General features: G+C 36.7%; 1 protein-coding gene and 1 non-coding gene across 2 annotated transcripts in view; one reads left to right on the forward strand and one right to left on the reverse strand.

Moving 5' to 3' along the window:
* The window catches only part of Rexo5 (RNA exonuclease 5), a 42,181-nt gene that overhangs the window by 19,189 nt on the left and 4,518 nt on the right, over positions 1 to 18,474 (reverse strand). Inside the window, 6 exon segments of the mRNA XM_074059609.1 lie at positions 600 to 702; positions 1,627 to 1,721; positions 1,870 to 2,008; positions 3,138 to 3,253; positions 4,676 to 4,764; positions 5,787 to 5,930. Of these exon segments, the coding sequence (XP_073915710.1) occupies positions 600 to 702; positions 1,627 to 1,721; positions 1,870 to 2,008; positions 3,138 to 3,253; positions 4,676 to 4,764; positions 5,787 to 5,930 (686 nt within the window).
* LOC141418667 (U6 spliceosomal RNA) lies at positions 14,559 to 14,666 on the forward strand. Its single transcript, XR_012443333.1, has one exon. It is a non-coding gene; the product is annotated as a U6 spliceosomal RNA (small nuclear RNA).

Genomic DNA, 18,474 nt, shown 5'->3' on the forward strand with positions numbered 1-18,474 from the left:
CCTAAGAATCACAATGGAACTTATTATGTAAAGTGACTATCTAATAGGTTAGAATACAGTATGACAAAGTCTCTTAGAAACCTTGTCCTCTTCTTCAATGTATGCTATATGTGCTCTTCAAATCTATATCCATTTAATTACTGTCAGAACACTGGTATGTGCCTCACTCAAAGAAAGCAGAAATCTATGTAGATTTTTAAAATAATTATTACAATTATTATAATCATCTGCAATGATCACCACCACTGTGCTTAATATATTCGAGGCATATAAGAGCTAAGAGCTTTATACAGTTACCTTACTCTCACCAATATCCCAGAGAAGTCTGTATTCCCATTTCTACAGATCTAGAAGTCATTCAGAGAAACTCCCTAGATGATCGAGTTAGACACTGTAGAGTCTGTATTTAAAAATAGGTAAGCTCTTACTGCAGAGGCTATATACTTAGCAACTACATTATGCTAGTGATATGGGTCTTCATTCCAAATACATGCTTGGCTTCAATCACACTCTTATTTTTATAAAGGATAACAGAAGATGATAGTCTATCCAATCCCATAATATTAAGAAAGGCAAACATACTGGTCAAAGACACTAACCTTCTTTGGGCCGTACTTAATGAAATACTGAGCCAATTCAAGGGTTGTTCTAGCATCTTCTGTGGCATCATGACCAAGCCTGTTTGGACACTGTATATCCTTCCTAGAAAGTCAAGATAAATTTGATATATCTGGAACATTTTTAACAATTGCTGCTTTCAACTGCCACATGTTAAGCTGCAACATTATTATAATCAGAGTTACATTACAACAATCAAGATTCATTTTTTTCTGGCTGCCAGGCTCTGAGAAAGGTGCTGGGGATGCAGAACAATCAGGATTACTGTGCCCACAGCCACCATATACCATCTGCACAGATGGATACCCAACGAAAATTCACTGACCTACTCTCCTGCCAGACCCTTGTCTCTTTTCTTAGATACAGCAACTATTTAAAGTTATCTTCCAGAAGTTTTCTATTCAAACACAAGTTTGACTAGAAGACTAAATATGTATTTATTCTTTTCATTGTTCTTGTAGAAACTTAATTATGCATATATTTATGTCTATACATATACCTAAAGATAATCTATTACTTATCAATATTTAGGTATCTATAGATCTGGCTCTGCAACTCCGTATCTTAGAGCGGTTTCTATATTAGCACATGCAGCTCCATCACATTCTCCTGAACAACAAAATATTCAATAATCTAAATAAGCAAAACAAAACAAATAACCATATTTATTTAACCAGTTATGTAGAATATTTCTGGCCTTTTTTCAATTTTAAACAGTATTATGTACATATGTGTATATCTTTGTATGTAGGTATGTCAAAACAATGGAATATTTAATGTAAGTATATTTTAAAATTCTGCCTAACTTTTTTGCCCTTCCATATCTGTTCTATACAACTGTGAGTGTAATCTCCTTCCTCTATTCCTATTATTTTTTCATTTCATAAGAAATGAAAGGAACAATGTTTACAAATTAAGAGGGACAGCAATATGCATTAAGTTTTTAGATAATATATACTAAACTTATGTGCAACTTATCAGGACATTATAATTTGTAAATAAACCTACCCCAAAATAGCTTTGGCTAAGAACTTTAGCTTAAATCTTCTGCCCTGCTCGCTGACATAAAGCAATGAGGTATCAATAACATATGGATGTATCATCTGAGGAGGAAAGAGAATGAATGAGTAGCATCTTATACTAAAGGAAAAACCAAGAGGGCTAGGGGTAGAAGAGCCCAAAGCTTTAGATTTGAGATAATTAGAACATACACTTATACTAGAAAAACAAAGTCCTAAATCAGATACACACTTTCAATGCTCTGAGATCCAAGTCTAAGGAATGGCCCACTAACACAGCATCAGGAGGAAGCAGTGCTTTTAACTGCTTCTGTACATCTTTGAGTTTGGTTGTCACTGGGTTAAGAATCATCTTTGTGATTCCTGAAAAGCTTTCAATAAAAAGAGAAAAATGGTCAGGCCAAAATATTAACAAGTTTTCCTCTCTGGAAAGTCCCCTTTAAGAACAATAAAAATTATATTAAATATATGCTCAGTGTAAAAAAGATTGAAAATACAAACAAGCAGGGGAAATTAAAAATTATCCATAATCCCATCACCCAGAGATTACGACATTTTAGTAAATATCTTTCTATACTTTTGATATGTAATTTTCATGGATATAGTTCACTTTTATAAAAAAGCAACTGTAATGTATGATTATGATTTTGTCACTTGCAAACATGATTTTTGTCATTTGCAATATATCATAAATTCCTACATAATCAATTTTAGCAGATCCTTTTAAGTTATAGCATACTCTGGATATGAATATAACTTTTAAAACTAATTGTATACTTTCATTTATATTCCTGCATTTTTAAAGACTATGACAAACATACTTGTACATACCTCTTTGTCACACATGACTACTCTGTAAGAATACTATCTAATTATGAAGTCTGCTAATAGGATAGCCTACATCATTAGCATGGTCACTTTGTGCTTACTTAGGGATAAGTAAGAGAGCACAGGTACAACTTTAATGGATGAAAACAGTCATGTTTCACTGGCTTTTTCTTGGCCCCATTACTGTGTATATTCTGATTAGCAAGTTACATACTAATCATTGGAAAAACAGACAAAATTTTGGGTTTCAAAGTTCTGTTACAGAAAAAAAATTGTTTTGTTTTGTGGGGCGGGGGGGAGTGTCAAGGCAAATTAACCTGTAAGATCACTGACTGCCAAATGACAGTTTGCGTATTTTCAGATGAGGTTTTAGCAAAAAGCAGAGCTCGCTCCAGCTGTTTGGCAGTTGCCAGATAATGAACATAATTGGGGAATTCTAGGAGAAGGAAAATAATATGCTGCTGACTTAAATCACAGAAAGTTTAAAGAACAAGAAGGGCAAAAGCATTACACACTGTGCAACTTCAGTATTACAATATATCAAGGTATCATCCTTGCCTTTTTTGAAAAAATATAAAACCTAAGTAAACAGAATGTGTGGGCCATTCCAGTCAAGTCTTATTCCATTCTAGCGATATTTCTAGGAAGAGCTGAAGTCAAGGTGCAAAATACCTGGTGAGATAGTCTAGAATCCTGTAATCGGGTTTGACCAGTTCATCCATAATACAGCAGCCTCCTTCAGCAACCAGTGAGATTCGTGTTAGTTCTCTCCCTTTGGATGTGAGCCACTGAAAGACCATGATACAGTCAGGCTGCTGAACTGTGAAAGTTACTGCTTCCTCTCATAATCCACACTACTATCAACTGTCACCTACCATCAACTACCAGGACTACTGCAGCAATGGCAAAGATATATGCTTACTAGAGGATTAAGTATGAATGAAATTAAAGCTAGACAGGTTGCTAAATATTATACTTGAAGGAAGAAACAGTATAATTTGTCTAGGAAAGGATTTTCTCAAAGAAGATGAATGGAAATAATAATACCAATCATAACTGCATCTATTGTTTGTGGAGTGTATACTAGCTCCAGTAAGTACTGCTACTAAATAATTTTTATTAAGACTCTAAACTTCTGAGGCAGCTTTTATTATTGTCCCCGTCTTACAAAGGGAAAACCTAAGGCTAAAAAGATTAGGAGACTTGTACACAGTGAAATAGTCACTAATAGACAAAGCCAAGATGCATATCCTGATATGTCATACTCCAGAACTTTAGCTCTTACCCACTATTAAGAATTATGGCTTGGTGGCAGTGACTTACAATTGTAACCCTAGCTATTCAGGAGGCAGAGATTAGGAGGATTTTGGTTCAAAGCCTGCTTCAGGCAAATAGTTGAAAAAAACCATCACAAAAAAGGGCTGGCAGAGTGAGTGGTTCAAGTGATACAGTGCCTGCCTAGCAAGCATGAAGCCCTGAGTTTAAACCCCAGTGTCACAAAAAAAAAAAAAAAAAAAAGAAAAGAAAAAGGGGGTGGGGGGAAGCTATACCACCTGAGCTATACCTCCAGCCCCCAGCCCCACTGCAGTATTTGAGAGAGGATTTCACTGTGTAGTAGAGTCTGGCCTAGAACTCAGGATCCTCCTACCTCAGCTTACTAAGTGATGGGATTACAGGCATGAGTCACCATACCCTGCTTAAATTTCATAATTTTTTTTTTGGCAGTACTGAATTTGGTACTGAAACAATGAAACAAATAAAACAAAAACTGAGGAACTGCTTGCTGAGTGCTGAGAGGATGCACTGTTTTAGAATGGAGATTTAATAAAATTAAGCAAAATGAAGCACAACAGTTGCTAAAGCAGGAAAATCCCACTTCTAATCTTTAATGTATAAAACCTAGCCAAACTGACAAGTAATTAAGGCAGAGACTTCTGGCAGCAGCAAGTGCAAAATACTTGTTCAGGAATAAACTTCTAATACTGTGTAAAGACTTGATTAAAGATAGCAACTAGTTAGAAAACTTATTTATTCCTCATCCTGTAGCAGAAATCTAAGTTTTCTAAAATGTGAGTAAAAGTGCCTACTCTTTCCATTATTTAAATTGAACAGTGGAACTAAATGCACTGACTTATTGGTATATTCGACTCAAGAAATCATCTTCCACTAGTTGGCAACATTCCAGCTGAAAAATCAAAAGTACAACTTACCATTTCACAGTCAAGTCCAAAGAGGGGACTGTTGTCTATTATAGTATTGCTACATTTGATAAGTATAAAGTTTTCACAATCAGGAGAACCTAAAAGAAAAAGAATATTTGCCTTTAGAGACGATAAACATCACTCTTAGATTCGTCCAGGGAATCTGAAACACCATTATTTGCTGGGCACTTCTTTATGTTAGACACTTGAAAATATGAAGACTAAACAGAAGGCAATCCATCTAAATACATTAATTTTTATATTCTGAGAGAATAATGTAGTTTTTAAAATCATATATTGTATGATTCCATTTATATGAAATATCCAGAATATGAAAATCTATAAAGAAAGTACATTAATGGTAGCCTAAGACTAGAGGACACAGAATAATAGTACAAGGTTTCCTTTGGGGTGATGAAAGTGCTCAAAAATTGACTGTGATGACAGTTGTACAGTTCTGAACATACTAAAAAATACTTAATTGTATACTTCAATACATTTATTTAAGTCTTTCAATAAGACTACTTTTTAAAAAAGGAAACTTAGAGCTAGCACTGTAGCTCAGTGATCCAAAACCTGACTAACAGGAACAAGGCCCTGGGTTTGAACTCCAGCACTGCCAAAAAAATGGAAATTTAAATCATACTTCTATAATTAGGAAGTAAGAAAATGAGATAAAGATGTTTTTATTAAATTTTTGCTATATAATTGACCGACATTCTGAGTACAGACCTTCTCTATTTGTTAAAGAAATAAGGGATAGGAAGACTGAAAATACTGGAGGGCAGTGAAAATGTTGTTGAAGACATACTGATTCTTTTCAATACACTAAGAAGGAATGAAAGAAGACAGAATGAAAGGGAATAACATTTTTGTTATATATTTCAATGGTATTTAATGTTTGCTCCTATACCACCTAAACTCATCATTTTACCAATCATGGTACACATTCCACATTTTGGAAAACATTATATTTCAGGGATTTCCTTATTAATATTTCCTCATTAATAGAAGATGGAATAAGTGAGAATAAGCCATTTGGAAAGCAACCAGAAAAATGAAAATTCAACAAAAATATTTATGTAAAATGTCAGCAACATTAGATTAAATCTAAACCAACCTTGCAATGGAAAGTGAAATGTTTTCATTTCCTCCTTTGTCAGAAGACATCTGGTCAAGCGTACTTTCTTAGAGCCATATTTTTGAATAATGGGGTTATTGTGCAGGTTGATGTTGCTTTTTAAATGGGCAGAAGATAACGATTCTGAAATAAGAAAGACAAACTGAGTGTATGTTAGAATATGTAAGACCCCCAGAGGACATATCTTAATGTTGTATAGACAAACAGAGTGGAGGTAAAAAGTTGTTTAAGACCCGGGGGATTCGAAGATGGCAACTAGAGGGAGGAAGCAGAAAGTGTGCTTCTTAAAATAAAATCTTGGAGAGACGCTGGAGATATATCTTACAGGAAAAACCACCGAGAAGAGGCAAAATTCTGACTCCTCCACACCCCCAGCCTACACATAGCATCCCCACTCCACAGTAAACAGAGAAACCAGGAGGGCTCCTGCGCTGCCAGATGCCATTTCCTACCGACTTGAGAGATGCAGACCACCAGGTCAGCTAAGTGGCATGCAGTACTCCCACAGACAACCCTGGGACAGATCAGCATAGCCCCCTGGAGAGACTGACCCCCACCCAGGGAAAAAAGAGAAAGAAAACAAAAGAAAACAAACTGAATAAACAAAAACAACAAAAGACACAAGCAAAGAGGGCAGTGCTCCCTGAGTACTGAAGGGGGGGAGGGGCAATCCCGCATGGAACTGTAAATAGACAAGTTGGCCGGAGAAGGCAGGAGCAGTGGCATCCTCCCAGCAACCATGGAGTGGGAGAGCTTGTAAAAGTGGTGGTGCGAGGAAAACTACACTGGAGAGGGGGGAAGGGACACTTCCCACATGAACTGTAAATAAACAATAGGGCCGGAGAAGGCTGGTGTAGCGCCACCTCCTGCAGTGTGCTGGAAAAGGGGAAAGCTTGTAAAAGTGGTGGTCAGGCCCAGGAGAACTCTAAACAAACAAAGCCGGAGGAGCTAGGTGACTATAAAGCTCATCCCTGAGATCTGCAATCAATAAAGCCTCCAGCAACAGCGGGCTGACAGCAGCAGGCAGGTGAGCCACAGCCTCAGAGAGACATTCACAGAACTGTCTCCAGACCCTTTTTATTTTTTTTTCCTCTTCCTTTGATGTGACAACAACAGAACTACACCTGCATGCTGAAAGACTTACTGAAACTGTATTGCATTTGAACTTGGGATACTTTGTTGTGTTTCGTTTTTTTTTGTTTTTCCCCTTTGATAAGATAATGCCACAACTAATTCTGAGACACCATCTCCAGGATTGGAGGCTGAGGGACTAACATCAAAATTATTAAGACTGAAACGTTACTGTATTTGAATTTGGAGATCTTTATTTTTTTTTTATCCTCTCTCTTTCTCATGCCTGTTTAGCTTACTGTTGATTAATACACTATCTCTCCCTATTAATTTCTTTGACACTGGTTTTTTTTTTGTTTGTTTTTTCACTTGTTTTGTCCCTTTTTCTTTAACTTCCTTGCTTTCCCTCTACTCTCACAATTCCATTCTAAATATCATCATTGTTATTATTACAAGCTAGAAAATACTTAATTGCACACAGTACATGGAAAGTAAAAATACCACGGAAAATGATGAGAAGACAGAAAAAACAGGAAAACCACTTTCTCCACAGCAAAAAATCGGTACAGGAACCAGAGGGAAATGAAGAAAACAGATACTCAGATTCAGACTTCAACAAAACAAAGATAAACTATGCCGAAGAACCCAATGAGGTCCACAAGAATAATCTGAAATATGAAATCCTCCAAGTAATCAATAAGAATTAAATAGAGATGACACTGGATATGGTCAACCAAAATGTACAGGAGACACTCAAGAAATTCCAAGACAACAAAAATAGAGAATTTGAGAAAGCACAAGAAGAAATAAAAGAAACCATAGAAGCACTGTATAACACCAAAGTGAAACAAAGAACACGATTAATAAAGAGATAAATGAACTCAGGACGAAAACAGACAACATTAAAGAGGAAGCGACTCAGGATATGGAAAACCTCAGAAAAAAGAATGAAAAGAAATGCAAAACAAAATTGAAGGTCAATCAAGCAGAATAGAACAAGCAGAAGACAGAATCTCAGAACTCGAAGATGAAATGGTAATTAAAGGAAAAACCAAAGAACTATTAGTTAAACAACTCAAGACCTGTGAAAAGAAAATGCAAGAACTCACTGACTCCATCAAAAGTACAAACCTGAGAATCATGGGCATTGAAGAAGGAGAAGAGGTGCAAGCAAAGGGAATGTGTAACATATTCACAAAATAATTACAGAAAATTTCCCAAATCTAGAAAAATCTATGCCCATACAGATACAAGGGACCTGCAAAACACCAAACAGACAAGACCAAAATAGAACTAACTCATGGCCTATTATCATTAAAACAACAAATACAGAGACTTGACAAAGAATACTGAAGGCTGTAAGAAAGAAAAAACAAATAACATACAAAGGTAAACCCAACAAAATCACAGCAGACTTCTCAACAGAAACATTAAAATCAAGAAGAGGTTGGGGTGAGATCTTCTGGGCACTGATTGAAAATAACTTCAACCTAGGATACTCTACCCAGCAAAACTATCATCAAAATAGATGGAGCAATAAAAGTCTTCCATGATAAGCAGAAACTAAAACAATATGTGACCACAAAGCCACCACTACAAAAGATTCTTCCATGGATTTTGCACACACAAAGTGAAACCCAACATAACCACGAAAGGGCAGGCAGTACCAAACAACAGGAAAAGAAAAAGCAAGAAAGTAGAGAGTAAACTCAATTTCAGTACTCACAATAAAACCTTCAAACAACTAAGACAACTAAGTGACAGGAATCACCACATACCTATCAGTACTAACACTTAATGTTAATGGACTTAATTCCCCCATCAAAATCCAGTTTGACAAACTGGATTAAAAAGGAAGATACAACAATTTGTTGCTTACAGGAGACCCAGCTCACTGACAGAAATAAGCATAGGCTTAGGATGAAAGGCTGAAAGAAGATTTACCAAGCCAATGGTCCCTGAAAACAGGCAGGAGTACCAATACTTATCTCTGACAAAGCAGACTTCAAACCTACATTGATCAAACGAGATAAAGAAGGACATTCCATACTAATAAAAGGGGAAATAGACCAAAAGGAAATAACAACTATCAACCTATATGCACCCAATGTCAACATACCCAATTTCATCAAACATACCCTGAAGGGCCTAAAAGCATATATTAACTCCAACACAGTGGTTGTGGGAGACTTTAACACCCCATTATCCTCAATAGATAGGTCATCCAAACAAAAAGTCAATAAAGAAATCCTAGATCTAAAATATACAACAGATCAAATGGACCTAGTAGATGTCTATAGAACATTCCATCCAACTTCTACACAATATACGTTCTTCTCAGCAGCCCACGGAACCTTCTCCAAAATAGATCATATCCTAGGGCACAAAGCAAGCCTCAGAAAATATAAGAAAACAGAAATTACACCATACATTCTATCTGATCACAATGCAATAAAACTAGAACTCAACAACAAAAATAAAGATAAAAAACATGCAAACAGCTGGAAACTGAATAACACATTGCTTAATGAACAATGGGTCATTGATGAAATAAAAGAGGAAATTAAAAAGTTCCTGGAAGTCAATGAAAATGAAATCACAACCTACCGGAACCTATGGGACACAGCAAAGGCAGTCCTGAGAAGAAAGTTTACAGCCATGAGTGCATATATTAAAAAGACTGAAAGATACCAAATCAATGACCTAATGACACATCTCAAACTCCTAGAAAAACAAGAACAAGCAAATCCCAAAACAAATAGAAGGAGAGAAATAATAAAAATAAGAGCTGAAATCAACGAAATAGAAACCAAAAAAACCATACAAAGAATTAATGAAACAAAAGCTGGTTCTTTGAAAAAATAAACAAGATCGGCAGACCCCTGGCAAACCTGACTAAAATGAGGAGAGACAAAACCCAAATTAGTAGATTCAGGAACGCAAAAGGGGAGATAACAACAAACACCATGGAAGTCCAGGAAATCATCAGAGACTACTTCGAGAACCTATATTCAAATAAATTCGAAAATCTTAAGGCAATGGATAGATTTCTAGATACATACGGTCATCCAAAACTGAACCAAGAGGATCTTAATCACCTGAAAGATCTATAACACAAAATGAAATTGAAGTAGCCATCAAGAGTCTCCCTAAAAAGAAAAGTCCAGGACCTGATGGATTCTCTGCTGAATTCTATCAGACCTTTAAAGAACTGATACCAACCCTCCTTAAACTGTTTCACGAAATAGAAAGGGAAGGAAAACTGCCTAACACATTTTATGAAGCCAGTATTACACTTATCCCAAAACCAGGCAAAGACACCTCCAAAAGGAGAACTATAGGCCAATCTCCTTAATGAACATTGATAAAAAAATCCTCAATAAAATAATGGCAAACCGAATTCAACAACACATCAAAAAGATCATTCACCATGACCAAGTAGGCTTCATCCCAGGGATGCAGGGCTGGTTCAACATATGAAAATCAATAAACATAAGAAATCACATTAACAGAAGCAAAGACAAAAACTGCTTGATCATCTCAATAGATGTAGAAAAAGCCTTTGATAAGATCCAACATCATTTCATGATCAAAGCTCTAAGAAAACTAGGAATAGAAGGAAAGTACCTCAACATCATAAAAGCTATATATGACAAACCTATAGCCAGCATTATACTTAATGGCGAAAAACTGAAACCATTTCCTCTAAAATCAGGAACTAGACAAGGATGACCACTATCTCCACTCCTATTCAACATAGTACTGGAATTCTTAGCCAGAGCAATTAGGTAAGCAAAAGGAATAAAAGAATACAAATAGGTAAAGAAACTGTCAAAATATCCCTATTTGCAGACAATATGATCCTATACTTTAAAGACCGAAAAACTCTACTCAAAAGCTCCTAGACACCATCAATAGCTATAGCAAGGTTGCAGGATATAAATCAACATAGAAAAATCATTAGCATTTCTATACACTAATAATGAACAAACTGAGAAAGAATATATGAAAACAATTCCATTTACAATAGCCTCATAACAAATCAAATACCTAGGCGTAAAGTTAACAAAGTTTGTCAACAACCTCTATAAAGAAAAGTATAAACTTCTGAAGAAAGAGATGAGGAAGACTATAGAAAGTGGAGAGATCGCCCATGCTCATGGATTGGTAGAATCAACATAGTAAAAATGTCTATACTCCCAAAAGTAATCTACATGTTTAATGCAATTCCCATCAAAATCCCAATGACATTCATCAAAGAAATTGAAAAATCTACCGTTAAATTTATATGAAAGTACAAGAGGCCACGAATAGCCAAGGCAATACTCAGTCAAAAGAACAACGCTGGAGGTATCATGATACCCGACTTCAAACTATATTACAAAGCAAATAACAATAAAAACAGCATGGTACTGGCACAAAAACAGACATGAAGACCAGTGGAACAGAACAGAGGACCCGCATATGAAGCCACCCAACTATAACCAACTTGTCTTTGACAAAAGCGCTAAAAATATATGATGGAGAAAAGACAGCCTCTTCAACAAAAACTGCTGGGAAAACTGGTTAGCAGTCTGCAAAAAACCTGAAATTAGATCCATGTTTATCACCTTATACCAGTATTAACTCAAAATGGATCAAAGACCTTAATATCAGACCCCAAACTCTAAAGTTTGTATAGGAAAGAGTAGGCAATACTCTGGAATTAATAGATATAGGCAAGAACTTTCTCAATGGAACGCCAGCAGCTCAGCAACTAAGAGATAGCATAGATAAATGGGACTCCATAAAACTAAAAAGCTTCCGCTCAACAAAAGAAAGGGTTTCTAAACTGAAGACACCACCCAGAGAGTGGGAGAAAATATTTGCCAGCTACACATCAGACAAAGGACTGATAACTAGAATATATAGGAGACTTAAAAAACTAAATTCTCCCAAAATTAATGAACCAATAAAGAAATGGGCAAGTGAACTAAACAGAACTTTCTCAAAAGAAGAAATTAAATGTCCAAAACTCCCATGAAAAAATGCTCAGCATCCCTAGCAATAAAGGAAATGCAAATTAAAACCACACTAAGATTCCACCTCACCCCTGTTAGAATAGCCATCATTAGCAATACCACTAACAACAGGTGTTGGCAAGGATGTGGGGGAAAAACGAACTCTCTTACACTGTTGGTGGGAATGTAAACTAGCACAACCACTCTGGAAAAAAATTTGGAGGCTACTTAAAAATCTAAACATTGTGGGGGCAGTGGGGAGAAATGACCCAAGCCTTGTATTCACATATGAATAATAAAACAATAAAAAAAAAAATCTAAACATTGATCTACCATATGATCCAGCAATACCATTCTTTGGGATATACCCAAAGAATGTGACACAGGTTACTCCAGAGGCACCTGCACACCTATGTTTATTGCAGCACTATTCACAATAGCCAAGTTACAGAAACAGCCAAGATGCCCCACTACTGACGAATGGATTAAGAAAATGTGGTATTTATACACAATGGAATTTTATGCAGCCCTGATGAAGAATGAAATGCTATCATTCACAGGTAAATGGATGGAATTGAGGAACATCATTCTGAGCGAGGTTAGCCTGGCCCAAAAGACCAAAAATTGTATGTTCTACCTCATATGTAGACATTAGATCAAGGGCAAACACAACAAGGGTACTGGACTTTGATTACATGATAAAGCAAGAGCACACAAGGAAGGTATGAGGATAGGTAGGACACCTAAAAAACTAGATATCATTTGTTGCCCTCAACACAGAGAAACTAAAGCAGATACTTTAAAGCAACTGAGGCTAACAGGAGAAGGGGACCAGGAACTAGTGAAAAGGTTAGTTCGAGAAGAATTAACTTAGTAGGTAACACATGTACAGGAAAGCAATGCGAGACAACTCCCTAGCTATCTTTATGTCAACTAGCAAAAACCCTTGGTCCTTCTTTTATTGCTTATACTTTCTTTTCAACAAAATTAGAGATAAGGGCAGAATAGTTTCTGCCTGGTAGCAAGGGGTAAGGGGAGTAAAGGAGGGGGTGGGGGGAAGGGGGGAATAATGACCCAAACATTGTCTGCACATATGAATAAAATAAAAAATAAAAAAAAAAAAGACCCATCCCCAACTTTTAAAGAGCCTTCAATCTAATAGTTATACGAACACAAAGAGAAGCCAGGTATGGTGGTATATGCCTGTAATCCTAGCACATGGGAGGCTTGAGGCTAGAGGATTGAGAGTTAAGGCTAGCTTGGGTTACACAGGAAGACCCTGTCTAAAAACACAAACCAAAACAAAACAAAGCAACTAAAGAAAATAAATCCCAAATAGGTTATAAAAAATAAAGACTACAGGAGGTAAAGGACAAAGAATATACTTTAGACAGGAGCAGTCTGAAATAATTCAACAGTAGAAGCAATTAGCTGAGTCTTAAGGAAAAAGCAGAATTTAGATGATTGGTGTATTAGACCTGTCTGTTACAGTGCCTGCCCAATCCCAAAGACCCATTTTAGCTAAATCTACCTGACCCCAAGCTATCTATTCAGGTGGCAGGATACATAAGTGACTGTGTTAAAGGTGTGGACCTCACTCAAGGACTCATTTATAGATTGGCCAATGAATTTATGTTTGTCAAAACATGCTTAAATGGGACAATACTAATTAGTTATACTAATCAGATAGCAGGGTTCCAGAATTTTAACTAGAAAACTTAGATAAGTGACCAACTAGAAAACACACATATACACACACACAAGATAATACTATGAAAGGGATGAAGAACAGCTCTTCATTAGAGGTACTAGAGGCTTACTAGTCTACATGCATCCTTCAAACAGTATCTTCCTTGCAACCAAAAAAGTGAAAGTATCGTAAGTAAAAGATGGCATTTAAGACAGAAATCTGTAGAACTTGTTTTGGCACTGTGTAGACCACTAAGGAAGAAAAGGTCTGTAAGAGTCAAGTGTAAAAGTAAGGTTGAAAGAGGATAAAAATAAACTACAGACTGGAGGTGTGGCTCCAGCAATAGAGCGTCTGCTTTCCAAGTGCAAAGCCCTGAGTTCCAATACCAGTTCTACCAAAAAAATAGACTACAGATCATTATGTGTGCCAGGCTCAAGAGTTTCAACTTTGAGCCAGGATCAACTGATGCCTCCTGCCTATAATCCTAGCTACTCGGGAGGCTGAAGATCATGATTTGAGACCAGCCAAGGCAAAAGTTCAAGAGACCCAATTTCAAACAATAGCTGGGCAAGTGCACCTGTCATCCCAAGCTACTCAGGAGGCTAAGATTGGGAGGATCACAGTTATAGATAAGCGTAGACAAAAAAGTTCATGAGAGTTTATCTCAATGGAAAAAAGCTAGGTGTGGTGGTATGTACCTATCATCCCAGCCACAGTGGGTAGCTTAAAGTAGAAAGATCATGATCCAGACTGGACTGGGCAAAAATGAAACCCTATCTCTAAATAACCAGAACAAAAAGGGCTGAGGTGTGGTTCAAATAGTAGAGCCCCTGTCCAGCAAGTGTGAATCCCTGAGTTCAAACCACCAAAAATAAGAGAGACAGAAAGAAGAGTTTAAACTTTGATCCATTATTCGGTAATAATGGGGAGCAATAGAAAGTTCCTGAGAAGTGACAGAATCAAAAGAGTATTTTAAGAAATACTGATCTTGTGCTCACTTTGGCAGGACATATACCGAAACTGGAATGATACAGAGAAGATTTAGCATGATCCTTGCAAAAGGATAACTTGTAAATCTGTGAAGCATTTCATATTTAAAAAAAAAAAAAAAGTAAGAAATACTGACCTCAAATTTTTGTGGAAAATGAAGTGGTGGGAAGTAGAAAAACTGCAGTAATCCTAGCTAAAAAAAAATTATGACTAGCTTCTGGAATAAGATGGTGAAAAGGTTGAAAGAAAGGAATATATAAAAGAAAAGTTACACAAGAAAAACTGGTACAGTATCATAACAAAATAATTTAATTCATTATCAAAATGTTTATGACTGCTCATTATAAGTTTGCCATTGCTTTAGCCATTAGATTCACAAATGAACAAAACCAACAAGGATGCCTACTCTCCCCATTCCTATTCAACATAGTCCTGGAATTCCTAGCCAGAGCAATAAGGCAAGAAGAAGAAATAAAAGGAATACAAATAGGTAAAGAAATAGTCAAAGTATTTCTATTTGCAGATGACATGATCCTATACCTCAAAGACCCAGAAAACTCTAACCAAAAACTCTTCAATACCATAAACAGCTTCAGCAATGTAGCAGGATACAAAATCAACTTATAAAAATCAGTAGCCTTTCTATACACCAACAATGAACAAATTGAGAAAGAACATAGGAAAACAATTCCATTTACAATAGCCTCAAAAAAAAAAAATCAAATTCCTAGGAATAAACTTAACAAAGAATGTAAATGATCTCTACAAGAAGAACTACAAACCACAGAAGCAATCAAGGAAGACTACAGAGGATGGAAAGATCTTCCATGCTCATGGATTGGCAGAGTCAACATAGTAAAAATGGCTGTACTACAAAAAGCAAACTACATGTTCAATGTAATTCCCATCAACATCCCAATGACATTCATCACAGAGATTGAAAAATCTACCCAAAAGTTCATTTGGAAACACAAAAGATGATGAATAGCCAAAGCAATACTGAGCAAAAAGAGCAACGCTGGAGGTATCACAATACCTGACTTCAAACTACAATACAGAAACATAGCAATAAAAACAGCATGATACCAGCACAAAAACAGATATGAAGACCAGTGGAACAGAACAGAGGACCTGGATATGAATCCACACAGCAACGCCCACCTTATTTTTGACAAATGTGCCAGCAAATGTTGCTGGAAAGTGGTTATCTGCCTGCAGAAAACTGAAACTAGATCCATGTCTGTCACCCTGTACTAGTATCAACTCCAAGTGGATTAAGGACCTTAATATCAGACTCAAAACCTTGCAGTTAGTACATGAAAAACCAGGGAATAACCTGAAAACAATAGGTACAGGCAAGGACTTGCTCAGCAGAACTCCAGCAGCCCAGCAACTAAGAGAAAGGATGGACAAATGGGACTCCATGAAATTAAAGTGCTTCTACACAACAAAAGAAATGGTCTCAAACTGAAGAGACCACCCACAGAGTGGGAGAAAATATTTGCTAACTATACATCAAAGAACAGAATATACAGGGAGCTCAAAAAACTAAACTCCCCCAAAATTAATGAACCAATAAAGAAGTGGGCAACTGAACTAAACAGAAATTTTTCAAAAGAAGACGTTCGAATGGCCAAAACACATGAAAAAATGCTCACCATCTCTGGCCATAAAGGAAATGCAAATCAAAACCACACTAAGATTCCACCTCACTCCTGTTAGAATAGCTAGCAACAAATGTTGGCAAAGATGTGGGGGAAAAAGCAACGCTCAAACACTGCTGGTGGGAATGTAAGTTAGTACAACCACTTCAGAAAACACAGAGGCTTCTTAGAAAACTAAATATAGATCTGCTATATGATCCAGCAATACCACTCCTAGGGATATAGTGGAAGGCATGCGACTCAGGTTATAACAAAGTCACCTGCACACCCATGTATGTTTATTGCAGCACTATTCACAATAGCCAAGCTATGGAAACAGCCAAGATGCCCCACTATTGATGAATGGATTAAGAAAATGTGGTATTTATACACAATGGAATTTTACTCAGCCACAAAGAAGAATGAAATTTTGTCATCTGCTAGTAAATGGATGGAACCGGAGAACAACATCTTCAGCAAAGTTAGCCAGGCTCAGATGGCCAAAAATTGCATGTTCTCCCTCATATGTGGATTACAGACTCAAAACAAATGCAGTAATATTACTGGACATGGATCACACACTAAAGGGAGAATACACACAGAAGGAATTGGGAAAGGGAAGGAAATCTGAAACTTGAATGTGGTTGATGTGCTCACTGCAGAGAAGTGAATAAAGTAATCTTAAACTGGCTGAGGCCACTATACAAAGGGGCCAAGAAGTAGTGAAGAGGTTTGGCAGAGATGAACCAATGTGGGTTGCAACACACAAGTGCATGGAAGTAATGCTAGGAATCTCTCTGTATAGTTATCTTTATCTCAAACTATAAAAAATGCTTTGTCTTTCTTATTATCTCCAACAAAACTAGAGAACTAGAGGGTGGAACAGGTTCTGCCCAGAAAGCGGGGGTGGGGGGTGAGAGGCTGGGAGTAGTGGGGAGGTGGCACAAACAGTTTATACACATGTAAATAAATGTAAAAATCATTAAATAAAAGAAAAAAAAAGAAACAAAAACTGGTACAGTATGGTAACAAAATCAATTCATTATCAAAATTTTTATGAATGTTCATTATAAGCTTGCCATTGCTTTAGCCACGAGATTCACAAATGAACAAAACCAACAAAATTTCCCATGGAACTTGAATTCTACTTGGGAAGACAGACAATAAAGAAATAAATATTTAATATAACAGGAAGGGATAAAAACTATTGAGAAAGATAAAGAAGGGAGAGGATAGGGACTGTGGGACTAGGAAGATAATTACTGTCATATATTTTACAAAGGGTACAGGGAAGTTCTCTCTGATAAAGCAACATCTGAATAAAGATTTATAGGAGCAAAGAAAATGAGCCATGCAGATTGAAGACACAGAACTAAAAGAAAAGGAATTGTAAAATTCAAGGTTGGTATCTTAGAGAAAAATGTACTAGCTGGGCATTAGTGGCTCATGTCTGCAGTCCTAGCTACTTGGGAGGCTGAGATCAGGAGGATTATGGTTCAAGGCCAGTCTGGGAACATAGTTCAAGAGATCCCTATCTCCAAAATAACCTGAGCAAAATCAACTGGAGGTGTGGCTCAAGTGGTACAGCACCTGTTTTGCAAGTGCAAAGTCCTGAGTTCAAACCCTAGTCCCACCTAGGAGTTGTCGCTAGAAGACTGACAGGTAAATTTGTAAAACAGATGAAGACTCCAAAGAGAAGACTTGGAATCTTTAATATTTAGGATAAGAAAATGAAGCAAAATCCTTAAGAGGACAGAAAAGTAGCTAGAACCTCTCTGACTTGTCAGTGCCCAAAGGAAAAAATCCAAAGTCCTTAGATACTGCAGTCAAAGCCTGTAGGACATGATCTTAATCTGCCAGGTCCTGTTTCACTTCTTACCACTACCTCCTCCTATTCTCCTCAGCAACCCAACAAGAGATATTCTTCAGCCATGTTTAATTGCTTTTTTCTTATTATACCTTTTCTTTCACTCAGGACCTTTATTTGAATCTAAAAATCTCCTCTATGATTTATTCAAAGATATTTAAAATACAGTGTATGTTAAATCAAACACAATCACAGATAAGATGGGGCATCTATGAGAAGGAGAGGGGAACAATTGAAAGGTAGAAAATCAGAAGATGCTGTTAAGACAAAGAAAAACAGGAAGCGCAGTTCTAAAGAAGGGAAGGAATCACTGGTCAGTCCTCATCACTTTTTCAAGTCCCTCAGAGCAGTTACATAATTGTTCTGAACACAAAAAAGTATCATTGAAAAAATACCCTTACTATAT

This window comes from Castor canadensis, chromosome 17, assembly GCF_047511655.1.
Source record: "Castor canadensis chromosome 17, mCasCan1.hap1v2, whole genome shotgun sequence".
Classification (NCBI taxonomy): domain Eukaryota; kingdom Metazoa; phylum Chordata; class Mammalia; order Rodentia; family Castoridae; genus Castor; species Castor canadensis.